Source organism: Podarcis cretensis (genome assembly GCF_951804945.1).
Source record: "Podarcis cretensis genome assembly, chromosome: 11".
Taxonomy (NCBI): Eukaryota; Metazoa; Chordata; class Lepidosauria; order Squamata; family Lacertidae; genus Podarcis; species Podarcis cretensis.
Window position 1 is genome coordinate 57,685,329 of NC_137180.1, and position 16,078 is coordinate 57,701,406.

A 16,078-nucleotide genomic window follows, 5' to 3' on the forward strand; every position below is an offset into this window, starting at 1 on the left:
CTTCCTAAAGCCCTAGTAGGAGAAAAACATGAGTGCCTGTTATCTTTGCTTCTTTTCTTTAATCAAAAGAATATTTATTTAAGACAGGGGTCAGCAACCTTTTTTCAGCCATGGGCCGGTCCACCGTCCCTCAGACCAGGTGGTGGGCCAGACTATATTTGGGGGGGGGAATAAACGAAATCCTGTGCCCCACAAACAACCCAGAGATGCATTTTAAATAAAAGGACACATTCTACTCATGTAAAATGTGTCATTCTACTCACTGATTATCGGACCGTGCACAGGCTGGATTGAGAAGGTGATTGGGCTGCATTCGGCCCCTGGGCCTTAGGTTGCCTACCCCTGATTTAAGAAATACGGCATATCAAGTGCCTGTTATCTTGTGTCCACTGGTCTGTAGTTGGCCTATTGCGACTCTGGTCACTGCCACCATTCCCAGAACACACTACTTTGGGACAGGGCTTTTTTTCCAGCTAGAACTCCCCAGAACTCAGTTCCGGCACCTCTCAAGACATTTTTCTGCCTGAGGCAGAGCAGGAAATGGTCCCTTCCCCACAGGTCAAACTATCCAAGGCCACCCAAGTTATTTGGGCACCTGAGGCAGGAAACCCCACAAGCACCCCTCCCGCTCCCTAGCGGTAAAATTACAATATCAAACCAAATTTGCCACCATTTCGTGACATCCAATATCTGCCGGCTTGAGGCAGCCGCCTCATTCTGCCTTATGGAAGTGCCGGCCCTGCCTTTCTCTGATTTGTCATAGCAGGTTGCAAAGAAGGTCTGTTGGATTGACACTGCAGAAATAGCATCCACAAAGACCACAATGAGATCACCCTACTGACACCAGGAGTTCTCGGTTCAGGGTGCAATGGAGCTCTGATTTGGTGGTCCTGGTCCTTGTTTGCAAGGACAGAGGTGAATGCGCATTGGAGATGTGAACTTAACGCAAAGCAAGAAATAAAAACAACCACCACCCCATATAGTGAGCAAACCTAATCCCTGCATCAAGGAAAACTCCTGGCTTATATACAACCGGGCATCATATTTGCATAATGGTTATTATTTTCCTGGTAATCATTGAGGAGGACAAAGCAGGATATGCACACTGCTGTGATGACAAAAACGACCTGTTCTGCATTTTCACCAGAGATGGCCCAGATCAGGGGTCAGCAAACTTTTTCAGCAGGGGGCCGCTCCACTGTCCCTCAGACCTTGTGGGTGGCCGGACTATATTTTTTTTGGGGGGGGGAAATATTGAACGAATTCCTATGCCCCACAAATAATCCAGAGATGCATTGTAAATAAAAGGACACGTTGTACTCATGTAAAAACATGCTGATTTCCAGACTGTTTGCAGGCCGGATTTAGAAGGCGACTGGGCCGGATCCGGCCCCCCGGCCTTAGTTTGCCTACCCATGGCCCAGATGCTTGTAAAACTTCCTTGGCCCTTTCAAGGGATAGAAACATCTGCTTTTTAAAAAAGAAACAGCTGCACATTGTGGTGCTGCTTGCCGAATCCAATATAAAACGCCACATTTGTGTGATGTGCTTGTACACTAGTGGAACCCTGCACACAGCACTGAGCAGAATGAAAACCAGTGCCCCTATTTGGGATTGAAATGCTAAGAAAAAGAAGAAGTCCCTCCGGCTACAATCCTATACACACTTACCTGGGAGTAAGCCCTGCTGAACTCAGTGGGACTTACCTCTGAGTAGACATGGATTGGATTGCACTATGAAGTCCCATTGAGCTCAGTAGGGCTTGCTTCCGAGTAGGCGTCGCATGGGCTTGCTTCATCAAAGAGGGCTCCAGGTCTGTTCCTCGGATGACCAAGCACGGGGATTTCATCTCTGCTCAAGATCCACTTCTCAGGTCCTCGACCTGATCAAGAATATCCATTGAATAGGATGAGTCTCCCATTATAGAGAAAGCGTGCTCTCCTTCATGGAGAGCACGTGTTGCGGTGGGGGCCGCCAGGACAATCCAAAGTTGTGGGGCGGGCTAATTGACCGTTGGCCACTGATGCGATTAGGCTTCCCTTGTTGGAAAGAAGTTAATGTTGCCATTTGTTGATTGACAGCCAGAAATGCTAAAACTCCTTGCACGAGGCTAGGACTTCCTCTTTTCGCCCGTGCATTGGATTGCCCGTCCCCCCTCCCTATATTTAGGGTTGTTCGCTTTGACCTTGCTATGCCTGTCATGGGGTCGTCTGCTCTTGGGGCAGGGGCCTGGTAGGAATTTTGTCCATCTGGCTGATTGGCTGGGGCCATTTGGTTTTGCCTACTGCGTAGCAAATCGTCACAACTTGTAAGGTTGCAGTTAGGCATTGGTTTATGGTTTGGTTGGTTGAGGGGCATGGATTGGCTGTGCCTGCCCCTCTAATGCTGCTGCTGCAAGGGATTCCGTTAAAGGAATCGGGGGCTAACTATTGCTTGTCCACCCTGTCAAGGGGGCTTGGGCCACTGCAAGAGCTCCTGGCTGCATTTGGGGTGGGCTGAGGGCAGGTTCCCTGCTCCGTTGCTAGCCCCAAGTGTATTCCCCTTTTCTGACTTTCGCAGGCGTGCGGAATGTCAGACTGTCCCCCACGGTGGGGGCAGCTAGTCGCAACCAATGCCTAAGCAACCACTCACATGTTTGTATTTTAATAAAGTTGTGGCCAAAATTATGCCAAAAACCTTAAACAAAGAATTTGGTGTGATGTGTGAGTTATTGGGGTGGCCCTGGGGACCTTGACGCGCAACACTCCAGCTGCTGGCATGTGACATAAGGCACACTACAGATCTCATATATTCCTTTTTTAAAATAAAGAAATCAGGGCACACCACTAGAGCCCCTTTTGCACAGTTGACCTACGGTGGGCATTTCTTCTATTTTGCAACAGACAGTTCTCTATTTGGAGGCCTGCCCAGTCCGAGTCTGGTTTCAAGTCAAAGAACGCGGTACGTGGGGCTATCAAAGACCTTGATGTGGCCACTCAACACAGAATTGTAGAACTGGAAGGGACCTTGAGGGTCATCTATTCCAAGCCCCTGCAACAATGCAGGAATCTTTTTGCTGGGCGTGGGGCCCAAACCCACAACCTTGAGATTAAGAGTCTTGTGTTGTACCGACTGGATAGAAGACTGTATTTATATTTACAGTAGAACCTTGGTTGTTGAACTTAATGCATTCTGGAAGTCCGTTCAACTCCCCCAAACCATTCGAAAACCAAGGTGCGGCTTCCGATTGGCTGCAGGAGCTTCCTGAACTCAGGCGGAAGCGACGTCAAATGTTCGACTTCCGGAAAACATTCAAAAGACGGAACACTTACTTCCAAGTTTTCGGCATTCGGGAGCCGATTTGTTCGTCAACTAAGCTGTTCGAGAACCAAGGTAACACTGTACTTGAATTGCAGTAACCATTCCCAAAAGTGCGTACACACACACACAAATTAGCAAATGCTAATTTTATGCAAATCTGCCCTCTTTTGTCCTTTTTTTCTGGCCATCCATACGTGGCCACTGTACGTTGACCTGGACTGAAGATGCTTGAGAATTCTGTTTGCAGAGGTCTGACTCATTTCGACAGTGTTCACAAGGCTATGCTCCCTGCACAATGTGCCCTATATCTGTCAGACTTAACCCAGCCTAGGGTAATGTGAGTGCTCAGACAACATGATTTATTTTTTTTAAAAGGAACAACAACAATCGCATTATGTTAAAAAGGCAACACCTACAACCCATGTTCGGAAAACAACCGTGCCAGCTTGTTATTAGGTGGGCCTTGGTTTGCTTACATTGCATTATTTGTTCTAAATGGAGGTTTTGGGGAGACTTTAAAACAAGGAAGCAAAAAGCAAGGAAAGCACATAGAATTGGGTTTCAATTGCCAGTAGGGACAAGGAATAGTCAGAGATACGGATCCAGTGATCCTAGACACACTTACCTGCGTGTAAAGTCCATTGTGTGCAGTGGGACCAACAGTACAATCCTATCCATGTCTTCTCAGACACATGTCCCATTCAGTTCTATGGGACTTCCTTCCAAGGAGGCAATAGGATTGCAGCCAGAGCAAACATGCATAGCACAATGTCGCTGTTAGTTTCTGAACATCTGGCAGACCCTCACACATTTCCAACCTTCAACCACAAGGACATGTCTGCTTGTTTAAAACGAAATCTCAGGGAGCCAAGTTCTTCCACATTGAACTGAACACATGGACAAAGGAATACCACCAGCTCTGCCTCCAGAATTATCCCTCATCAACCACACTTAGTACATCCGGGAGACCCTCAGGTGTGTGTTGGTGGGACCTGGCTAGGTTAAGGTGCCCCAGATAGATAGGTAGGTAGGTAGATAGATAGACTCCAGAAAACCTAATATGGTGTGAATATTCATGCCCACAGCAGGGGCAGAGGTCTGTCCTTGTCAAGACATTTCACACTGAGTGCCAACGAAACAAAAGAGGGAGGGGAAACCAGAATATCCAAGACTTGTGGGAGGTCAGTTGGAGATGCATTCAATGAATGATGTGAACTATGGAGGCCTCAGGTTGTTTAATGGCGAGATGTGGCAGAGATACACCTGTGCTCTCCCAAGAATGTGCTTCTGGCGAGATAGGTCAGCCGTGGTACTCAGATGACAAATGACTTAGCATGACTTCCTATTAACCGAGCCGCTTTCCCGGCCTTATTAAGAGCACTGAAACTCTCCCCCAGCTGCAGCAAAGGAACGGTTTTGATCTGCGTGGGCATTAATCTCTAGGACCAGATCTGGTGGAGGGTTATCTGTTGATGCAGCGAAACTGCTGCTATCTGAACAAAAGCCGGAGTCGAGCGAGGAGTGGGGTGGGGTGGGGAGAAGCGTGGGGTGGGAAACAGCTGTCGTAGTCTTATATATTTCCCTCTGGCCGGAGCCAGGAACCAGATACCTCTGGCGAGGTGGGTGGCTTGTGTTCATGGCATCTCATTCCCCAAAGGAAAATCAAAATGGTTATATTGTGGGAGGGTGGGGAGAAAGGCAGAAGGGGGAGAGAAAGGGAAGGAAGGGGGAGGGATTAAAAAAAAAATCACATCATTAAAGGATGGCCAGCCTCATCCACACACACACACACACAAACACACACACGGCTTTGCAAAAGGCATGCACCTAGAGATATTTCTTTCTTCCATGCAAGCTAGCACAGCCTGGCTCTGGTTTTGTTTTTTTTTATATATTAAAAAAAAACCATGTGTGGTAATAAGATGGATGTGTGTCACAGCAAACAGCTAAGCTGGCAGACCTGGCTTAGGACAGCGTCAAGAACAAAGGCCTAAAGAGCATTCACTATATTCGGAAGGAGGGGGGGAGAGAGAAGCAATATGTCGGATGTGTCTTGCGTATGGTCAAACAAGGAGGGAGGCAATGGCCAAATGACTGACTAAGGATATACATGGGGGAAGGCGCGTGAAGCAGGAAGGATGGAGCCAGCAGGAAAGGGGCTTGGCCCCCTGAACCCCAAACTGGGAAGCCTCCTACAGAGACGCTTATTTTCTCCTCTTGGTTTTCAATCTCCTTTCTCCACCCCTCCCTCTCCAAGACCATTGGCGTGGTCTCGAACGTTTTAACACAAACTGGATTTATTCTTCGCCCCACCTGAAAGAAAGATGGTGGGAGAGGGGTGAACCTAACGACCTTTTACTTTCTCTTCCCTGCCCCCCCCTTCCCGGTTTTGTTTAGGGGAGACTGAGGTTCGACTTTCTTTTGTCTAGCCCTTCAAAAGTCTAGCCCTTCGTTCTCTCCCGGCACGTAGGCAATGGAAGACGAGACCAAGGTGTTACATAAGGGTGCCCTCTTCACCATGGCTGCTGGTTTGGGGCATAATCCCCCAGGACTGCAATCCTGCACAGACTTACCTGAGAGTAAGCCCTGCTGGAAATAGGCGGGGCTTACTTCCAAGTAGGCATGAATCAGATTGAACCGCAAATAGGTTTTTTTTTGGGGGGGGGGATGTTCCTTGGCCCCTGCTCTGCACATGTATGTGTTGCATGGATGTACACACGCACAGAAACACACACACAAAGACAGCTGTCTAAAGGCTGGTTCATCGATAAACAGAGGGAGAAAGAAGGTGGAATGGGTATCTAGTTTGGTTGTAGGTCGCTTTGGTTTGCCCTGGGCAAGGTAATAGTTTAAAGGTCTATCTAGTGCTTATTCTTTCAGAGTCTTGCAAGGACCTTTGGCTGTGAGTGGCGTATGGCCAGGGGGATAATTTAATGTCTTAAAGGATCCATTTGCAACCCACACCTATCCACCCGCCCCACTTCCATTCCCACCCCTCCGTCTTCCCAAGGTCATCCTTAGCTACCAACAACTAAAGGTTTTTTACTTACAGGAATGAACATGCATCCTCAAACTCAAAAGGAAGACTCGTGAAGAGGAGGGAGATACTTTTTTTTTAAAAAAAAGTGGCTATTTGTCAATATATATCTTTTTTTCTCTCTCTCCCCAGTCCATCCACTTTGGTGTCATTGTTCACCCTGATTAGCAACCTGGTGTGATGTTGAGTACATGTTGGGATTTCGCAGTAGCTAGCAAGCTTCTCCTGCGTTTTAACAGTTTTGGACTTTTCACCAGTGTGTGAATTTACATGCATACCTCTCTACATTTTCGTCTTGGGCGCTCTGAGGACCAGCCTTTTGCCAACTTGGCACCCTCCAGATGTTCGGGACACCTGCCCGGGGGACGGGGGCAGCTTGGCAAAAGGTTGGCGCACCTCAATTAGAGAGTCATCTCCACCTAGGGAGGGGAAAGATAATATAGGATGTGTATCTAGAGAGAAAGAGAGAGAGAGAGAGTTGGTATTCACAGGTTATAGAATGCTTGAAGGTAGATATGGGAGAAAGAACATTCACACTCTCTACTCCGCCCCCTCCAGCCCAATATTGGTGGCACTCCCCCCTCCCAGAGAAAAAGAGATCCATTCACTCAAATGGGGGAGGAGGTGGGGGTGGAGAAGCGGGGGCGGGAGAGGGGGGAAATAATCTAAAACAGCAGGAATACAACAATAAATGGGGTGGGGGACAGCAATAGAAAAAGCACACTAGGTTAATATAGGAAAACTAGTTTCTTTATTGAGAGATTGTATATTAGTATTAGTGGAACTGTGTTGTAACAATGTTGTCATGCACACAATACAAAAGGCAACAGGGGCCCACCATGCCGTGGAAAGGCAACAGAACGGAAGCGGCATACAATGAATAAGATGTATCAGCTACTGCACATTACATTTCAGCAGGGTATGTCTCTACGGAGAGAGATTTTACATCAGAAAAAACTAGGTAATGTAAAAAAATACAGACCATGCTTCAAGTTTTAGTACAAGAAAAAAGGTGGAAGAAATACACAACCAAAGGATATCTGAATACAGAAAAAAATTTACCCACAAAATAAGAACAGGAAGTAAAAAATTCAGCACAGCAGAGAGGAATGTTATCCCTGTTGAATGGAAAACCATTTTGCTAAGCAAGCATTCCACTTTCCTCTGTTTTGTTTTGTTTTGTTTTGTTTTTTTCTTCTCTCTTTCCTCCTTTTCGTTAAGTTTGCATGTTTTGGTTCCCCGCCCCCCCCCCCCCGGCCGTTCCAAAAGAGAAGGATTGGATCCAAATTGCCACCCAATAGGGGTGTGTGTGTGTGTGTGTGTTTAAATGGTGCATGTATGGGGGAATGTTTTGTGTTACGTTCAAGAAAGACATGGGACACGTCGGTTTTTGTTAGGGAGTTTTGTGGGTGCTGAGTGGGGTTCAGCTTGCAAAGGGAACAACGGATGGAGGTCAACTGTTGGGAAGGGAGGAATTTGGGTGAGGAGAGAGCGGTGTGCGGGTCTGTGAGAGTGTATCTATGTGTAATTTACGACGTGCTCCCAAAGTAAAGAAGGTGTTCATTCGCAGAGCCTTTTTTGCAGATGATTGGGGGGGTTGTGTTTGTTTGTTTGTTTGTTTAATTTGCAAGGGTTTCTTTTTCTTTTGTAAGAAATTCAAAGCCAAAGTCAATTTGCCTGGGAAACCAAGATCGAACACAAGAACAGAGGTTAGGGCGGAGATTTGGGTGGCAAGGGGAGCAAAAAAACCCCAAGAAATTGTCCTCCACCCAGCTGAAGCAAAATGAATCCACTTAACAGGAATTTACAGTGCAAATGTACTTAGCTAAACAGGATGAAGATACAAAAATGGCGTTATAAAACTAGAGCTATATTGGACAATGGCCTGTGTCCCCCCCCCCCTTCTAGACTACTACAATGACAGCTAAAGAGAAACAGGTTTGAGCATACAGTCTGTCTACCATATTCTTTCTTTCCTTTTTCTTTTCACAGGAAAATTGGTGGTTTAAGACTTCAGCTTTAAGCCTCAGTATCCTCTGTCAGAAAGTCTTGGATGGTTTTTAGCAGGGGCAAATACCACCTAACCCAGAACCTTAGTTCCTCGGTGGGTGTGTTTGGAAGCCAATGAGACCCAAAGAGAGGTGAGATCTATTGTTCCTGGTGCTTCTCCCCAGAGGAAAAGAACACAAGCAATCCCCCCCCCCTTTCTCCCAGATGACACCTGAATTTGAAATTACAGCCTGCTGGCTCTTTATTTATTTTTATTTTTTATTTTTTTAAAGAAACCGTAATCATTGAGGAAGAAGCTCTTGGCTACATCAGTATCATATTTTGCAGAGAAGCATAATTTTTGGGAGTGATCAAACAGTGCCTTCTCTCTCTATCTTTTTTCTTTTGCTTTTAAAATAAACAAATAATCCTTTGCATTTTCAAGTCATGCAAGGATAACTGAGCAGGCAAGGGAGGGAGGTAGCATTCCGGCTTTAAAATATCATCAGCTCCTCCTCCCAGCAGCCGACAACCCACCCACCCCCACCCCGGTTTTGCAGCAACGCCACCAGCCACCAACCACCGAAAGAGGATACTTCAGCTTAAAAGGCCAGTGCAGTTCCTCAGATGGATACAGGAAATGGTTAAAGAAGGGGGTGGGGGTGTCAACATTAGAGCTAAAATGCAGAGGCAGAAAACTACAAGGCAACGGAAGGGGCAGCAGGTTGACCATTCACTGATCTACACGATGAGGAAACAAAATAAATTTGGAAACAAACAAAGAAAGAAAAAGATTTGGATCAATGCAAAAAAAATGTCGTCATCCCATCATCATCATCATCACCACCACCACCAACACCACACCAGAAGAGGCTGCAATTAAAGGAAACAGAAATGCCACCATGTGCGGAAACTAAGCTGTTATGTACATACACATGTATAGTGGGGGGGGGCGGGGAGGGAGGGGCAAAGGGGAGGAAAGGCAAAAGCAGCAGAATGAGGGATGTGCGAGGCTGGGGGGGGGGCGGATGCTGATGCCTGTTTCGACCCAGTGTCTTGGAAGCCCACTTTTTTTACACCCTCCATCTCCTCACCTGTGTTTCGCAGAGATCAGGATTTGGCCCTAAGAATGATGCAGCCCAAAGAGGTTTGGGTGGGAGGTGGGGTCGCTACTGAAACCCACAGGTCTCAGGAGCACAATGGCAGGAGTCTCGCCTTAGGGTCTTAGACTCTTTTTCTTATGGGGGGGGTGTTTCTATTAACTGTCCACACCTCACTGATGGATCACATCTTAGCAGAGATGAGCAGAATGCCTTGGCTTACCAGGAAAACGGGCTATATTATTTAGTCCCTTTAATTAAACTGGGAGATTTTGTTGCTGTTGTTCTATCCTAGGGGTTCGATCAGCCGTGAGCCACAGAAGGGGAGGAGGCATGGTGGAAAAAGGAGATTATATAGTTAAGGCAAGAATGGCTCTTAGAGAAAGGGGGTGCGGGGAAGGAATCAGCCATGACATCTAAATGCATCCTCAGTTTGATTGAAAGAAAATACATGGAATGGAGGAGGACAAATTGTTCCAAAAAAAAGAAGAAGAAAAAGGAAGCAGAGGATCAAAACCATTGTCCGTGATGGCTATATTGGAATGGGAGGGAAGAGGAGAGCTTGGAGGATATGTGCAATGGCCATATACACATCCCATATTAAATTCAAATCCAGAGATGGAAAATAATTGCCGTTAATTTGGATTTCGGTCTAGGCAACCAGGGTGCATCTCAGATCGAAAGACACACACTTCTGTGAATGGACAGGTCTGGATATTTGTTTAAATTGTTTAAATGTCATAAGGGGAAAAGGGGGGTGTTGGTGTGGGGGAGTGGGAATGCACAGACACCTATGTCAAACCTCACAAAAAAAGAGGGGGCAGGGCTGGGTTGGAGGGGTCCCGAACCCCCTCAAAAAGGATTAAAATCCACTGGATAAGTATATATGGGGGGGGGGGAGAGAGAAGACAAAAGAGGCTGAACAGAGTTCACCAGAAGGCAGAGCGAGGGATGAGACCAGCTGGCCTCGCTATGAGCTCATAATTTGCTTTTCGTTTTATAGGGGCTTGGGATCACATATAAGACAATTACTTAAAAAATAATAAAATAAAAACACACACACACACACCAAAAAAGCCCCCAAAAATCCTGGATCCTGGATGTATATCTTATGGGCATCAAGCAAAACCCTCCAATTTCTGACCACACCAACCACCACGTAAAAGTTCCCTACAATCTGCATATAAAGAAAGGGGCAGTTTAGTGCTCCTCGCAGGCATGGATCTATATTTGTCAGGTGGGAAGGGGAGGGAGAAGAAAGGGGAGGGGCTCGCCAGAATATATAAAATGGAGTTAACTGGACATTGGTGGGGGGTGGGATATACATTATTCTACATAAAAGGCGAGATTGCTCTGAAATACAACCCAATATCTCTAAAGAATAACACAAGACTGTTTCTCAAAACAAAACGCTTCGATCCACTTAGAGATTTCCCTCCCTGCCATCTCCGATCCTGGTCCATTTCCCTTCTTACTAATGGGGTATCTCCCCACCTGCGCTCTCTCGCACACAATCCCCTACGTCCCTTCCCAGTTCGTGCCCTCTCTCTCTCTCTCTCTCTCTCTCCCTCTCCCCCGAAATTCGCCTCTTCTTTCATTCCCTAGCCCCCTCCGGCTCCTCTTTCTTTCCACCCCTTCTCCATCTCTTTCTCTAATCTCCCCCCCCGTGCCCCGATTCCTTACAGACTGCTCCCTTTCCTTGCGCTTCTCGGGTCCCCCGACACCACTAGGAGATGCTGCCCTCCTCCTGCCCCTCATCCATCCCCCTTTCTCAAATGCCCTACACTTGCTCTGCTCTCCACCCCCCCAGCTCCCTCCCCACTTTCACACACACACACACACACACACCTCTTCCCCTTCGCCTCTCTGCCAATTGTATGTAAGAAGGCAACACAACCAGTGGCTTCCATTACAACCATCACCACCAAACCATCCAGGTCATTTGATTGGGGAGGGAAAGGGGGGTTGCTCTCTCCTCATCCCTACAGCCGCCCCTCCACCTCCCCCCAAAACCCCAACCCCACCAGAAAATGCACAGATAAAGAGATACCTCTGTTTCGCACAGAGCCAAACACTGGAAGAACAAGATAGCCGACGTGTACCAAAACCATCTTGGCCAGCTGCTGTGGTCCCCTGGCGCTGCAACTATCCCTCGGTGGTGATGGTGATGGTGGCGGCGGCGGCGGCGGCGGCGGTCCTCCTCCTTCTCCTCTTCGGTGGCGATGGTGATGGTTTTGGCAGTGCTGGCGTCTGCTGTTTCTGGAGAGGTTGGTGCTGCTGCTGCTGCTGCTGCTGCTGCGGGCTAGAGTAAGACAGATGGCCCATGGAAATGGTCCCTTCCCAGTGCCCTGTATACATTCAAATGGAGAGCTGAGGCTCGCAGCTGCCTGGCGCACAAAGGGAATCGCAGCCAATGGGAGGGAGGCCTTGCGCGGGTGCCTTTTGCGCCTCTCTCCCCTCCTCCTCCTCCCCGCGCGCGCTTTCTCCCCTCCCCTCTCCTCCCTTTATATGGTCTCCAGCCCTGGCAAGGAGGAGGCCCAATCAGGAGGGGGGGTGGGGGTGGGCTGCAGCTTACCCTGGGGTCCCTCCCTCCCTCTCTCTCCTTCCCTCTCTCTCTCTTTCTCCCTCTTTCCCTCCCTCTCCCCTCCCACCAAAGAAGGAGATCGCGCAGCAATTGGAGGCAGGGCTTTTGCAGGAAGGCTGGGTTTCAAGCAGGCGCGCGCGCACACGCGCGCAACCCGGAGGATGGAGAAACAGGAAGCCCGAAGGAGGGAGGCGCGGCCGGGGGGGGGGGACACGCGCGCCCCTGAGCGCGCCCAGTCCAGGGCACACAAAAGGGGCGAGCGATAGCCAGAGCCCCACGTGGGAGCCGGGAGAGGCGCAACAGCGGAGGCTGGCGCTTGGGGAGAAGGCAGATGTGCAGGGCGCACGGGGAGAACATTGCGCGCCCAGGTTACAGATGCGCCGGGCATCTTTTATTCTTTTTTACTTTTTGGCGACGGGACAGCGGTTGTGTCTTTCGCTACGACGCAACAGGCTTTGAAATCTAGGCAGCTTTAAGAAACAAAACAAAACAAAGATCTTGGGGAATTTTCCCTCGGGGAAGATATTTTATCGAAATGTGCCAAGCGGGAGTACTTTCATTTCTTTGGTAATTATTTTGCCACCTGGTGTTAGTCCTCCTCCAGCTCGATTTTTCTCTCTGTCCTTCCTTTTACAGTGGTACCTCGGGTTACATACACTTTAGGTTACATATGCTTCAGGTTACAGACTCCGCTAACCCAGAAATAGTGCTTCAGGTTAAGAACTTTGCTTCAGGATAAGAACAGAAATCGTGCTCTGGCAGCAGGAGGCCCCATTAGCTAAAGTGGTGCTTCAGGTTAAGAACAGTTTCAGGTTAAGAACGGACCTCCGGAACGAATTAAGTACTTAACCCGAGGTACCAGTGTATATACCACATTTCCTCCAAAGGTACTCGGGGGGGGGGTGCGTAGTTCTCTTCCTATTTTATTCTTACAGCAACCCTGTGAGGTAGGTTAGGCTGAGAGGCCACCCAGTGGGCTTCATGGCTGAGGCAGGATTTGAACCCTGGTCTCCCAAGGTCCTACTCTGACAACAGGGGTGCCAACTTGAACACAACTGGAGGGGGGAGGTAAGCCCCACCCCACATAACTGATCAAAAGATGTGGTGCATGTATAACATTTGAATGGCAATGCCCATCGACTTGGGGAGGGCAGACTAAAGTTACCAGATTTCTTCAATGAATACAGGGACACTTAAAATATATATATATATATATATATATATAGATTGTTGCTATTTTTTTTGAAAAGAGAAAAAACACAAAAAATAAGTAATATCTTCTCTTCTGTGGCCTTTCTCTGGGTCCTGGCCTGCTCTCTTGGAGCGCTAGCCACTGTGGAGGTAGGCTCGGGTCAGGCCTGGGCTCGGCCACATGTCCTTGCCCTCCCGGTGCTCTCCTACCTCTCAGTAGCGGCGGCAGCGTGGCAAGGTCAGGGTTTCTTTCTTTTTTCTACTGCTTTCTTTCTCTCTCTTCTCCTCTCCCTTTCCTTTTGCATTGGCTCCGGGTTTTCCTGGCCCTGGAGTGCCTCTGGGCAGTCGGCCGGATAGCCGGGTGCGTTCACTCCCATCTCGATTTGGGTTGCGGGGGGAAGGGGTCAGCGGCTCCCCCAGTTGACGAGTCGGGCATCCCCGATTCCCCTTCGGTAGTGGCAGCAGCAGCAGCAGTCTCAGCAGCCCGGAGCCAGCCTGGTAGCGCAGTTGGTTCTGGCTGGCTTCAGGAGCTGTTCACTGTCGTGGCACCCACCATGTTGCCTTGTCCCCATATGATGTGTCTTGTGCCGTTGAACCAATCACACAACATTCATTCCCTATTAATAAATCTACAACACTTAAAATATAAATCCAGGGACATTAAATGAAATCCGGGGATTTTGTCAGGGGACAGATTTGTAAATCTGGGGACTGTCCCTGGGAAACGGGGACATCTGGTAACCATACCCCAGACCCCTCAAATATTTTAGGGGAGCCAAGGCTCTGAGAGCGGCCATCTGGAAGTTTTCTTGAAACTGTGTGTTGTTCCTTTATGGTATGGGAGTGACACAGGGAGAGGCCTAAGGGGATATCTTTTATGTAACTCCTACTGAGTGTTATGAAAAGTGAAAGGCACTGGTGTTTTGTTTTGTTTTGTTTTGTTTCACTTTTCAGTTTGTAGAAGAGGAGTTTAGTTTGTATCATCTCGGCCGCCTTCCTCTGCAGACTGTTCCAGCTTCTCAATATCCTTCTCAAGACTGGTTTCCTTTACAAATTGCTTGCTATGAAACATCTCGAAGCAATTTGACAATACAATAAAAGCATGTATAAAACAATTGCGCGCAGGCATACACAATTAAAACATTTGCGAATATAAAAGCAGTTTCAAGTTTAGGGCAGATACCTGGTGGGATAAAAACATGCATGCATTACCAAAAAGGGCACAGATATGCACAATATCTGAATATATTAATTTATATGCATTGGTGCCAATTTAGATAGATATAATAACTATAACTCGGTACATCTGCATTGCCATGCAATCCATCTCACTGCAATGGGAAAGGCAGCAAGATGTCTTGGGTGCTGCTAACCGGATGGGCAACTATGAGGTTCCCTCCTTCCTTGGGTTCTTTGTCTTTCAACTGGACTTTGACAGCCCTTCAAGAGGAAGACTTCAAATAAAGGACTTATCCATCAGCAGCCCTTCAAATAGAGAAACAGGGTCAGAGCTGATGTGATGGAAGTGTTTAAAGTATCCATGGCATGAAGAAAGTGGATCTATATATCTATAGCTGGACCATAAAGAAGGCTGATCGCCGAAGAATTGATGCTTTTGAATTATGATGCTGGAGGAGACTCCAATACTTTGGCCACCTCATGAGAAGAGAAGACTCCCTGGAAAAGATCCTGATGTTGGGAAAGATGGAGGGCACAAGGAGAAAGGGACGATGGAGGACGAGATGGTTGGACAGTGTTCTTGAAGCTACCAGCATGAGTTTGACCAAACTGCGGGAGGCAGTGGAAGACAAGAGTGCTGGTGTGCTCTGGTCCATCGGGTCACGAAGAGTCGGACACGACTAAACGACTAAACAACAACAACAACAAACCGCAATGAGTGGTCCTTTGAAAAGCTAGATTGCTTACGCAGCTATGCGTCACAGGAGCCAGTTCTTTGCCTCTGCATCAAAAATCCAATATTTGCCCAGTAGATCTCAAGCAGAGTTTGTGATTTTTGCTGTTGAGCGCTGCGCGACAAAGTAAAATCAGAACGATTCTACAAATCCACCCCTTTTTAATATGAAGATCATGGAGGGCAGGGAGGGTGGCGAGCTGAGGAGTATAATCCAGATTAAGACACCCATGCTGAATGTGGTTTTAGGAGACTAGTATGCTGCTTAAATCTTTCAGATTTGTCTGTCCAGATGTATTCTACAGATAAACTAAGCATGGATTAAAGCCAGTTTTGAACTGGTCTGTTGAAAACCCAACAGGAACAGAGGACTGCTGCCAGTTAAAATAGAACAAGCCAGCAAACTAGAAAGATTGCTCCCCTTTAGTTTAGAGGTGGAGCACAGAAGATGCCAGTTTCTCCAGAAGGGGCTGAGATACTGGGGAAATTACTGGAACCTCACTATGGTTAGTGAAACTAGAATAAATTGTGCAATAGAAAAGGAACAGCGCAGAGGTGCTTAATCGGTGCAATTTATGCAAGTTGCAGAATTCAGGATGTGGGTTTATGCTGCCCCAGAATTTGTCATTGTTGCATGATACATAGAGCCTTGGCTCTGGCTATCACTGGCTCCTGTGGGAGTGAGTTTTGTAGATTAACTATGCTGTTTGAAAAAGTATTTTCTTTTGTCTGCCCTGAATTTTCCAACATTCAGCTTCACTACATGTCCACGAGTTTTAGTGCTATGAGAGAGGAAGGGAATATATATAGATACAGATATGTTGTTGTTGTTTAGTTGTGTCCGACTCTTCGTGACCCCATGGACCAGAGCACGCCGGGCACTCCTGTCTTCCACTGCCTCCCGCAGTTTGGTCAAACTCATGCTGGTAGCTTCAAGAACACTGTCCAACCATCTCGTCCTCTGT

The 16,078-nt window shown here is 47.7% G+C and overlaps 1 protein-coding gene across 2 annotated transcripts in view; it reads right to left on the reverse strand.

The window, feature by feature from the left end:
- ARK2C (arkadia (RNF111) C-terminal like ring finger ubiquitin ligase 2C) overlaps positions 1-12,016 on the reverse strand; it is a 99,040-nt gene extending 87,024 nt beyond the window's left edge. Inside the window, exon 1 of one of the 2 annotated variants that reach the window (XM_079995011.1) lies at positions 11,477-12,016. In XM_079995011.1, coding sequence (XP_079851137.1) covers positions 11,477-11,537 — 61 coding nt within the window. In that variant the 5' untranslated portion in view covers positions 11,538-12,016. The remainder of the gene's footprint in view (positions 1-11,476) is intronic. The other variant, XM_079995012.1, reaches the window with a different exon arrangement.
- Between the last annotated feature and the right edge of the window lie 4,062 nt (positions 12,017-16,078).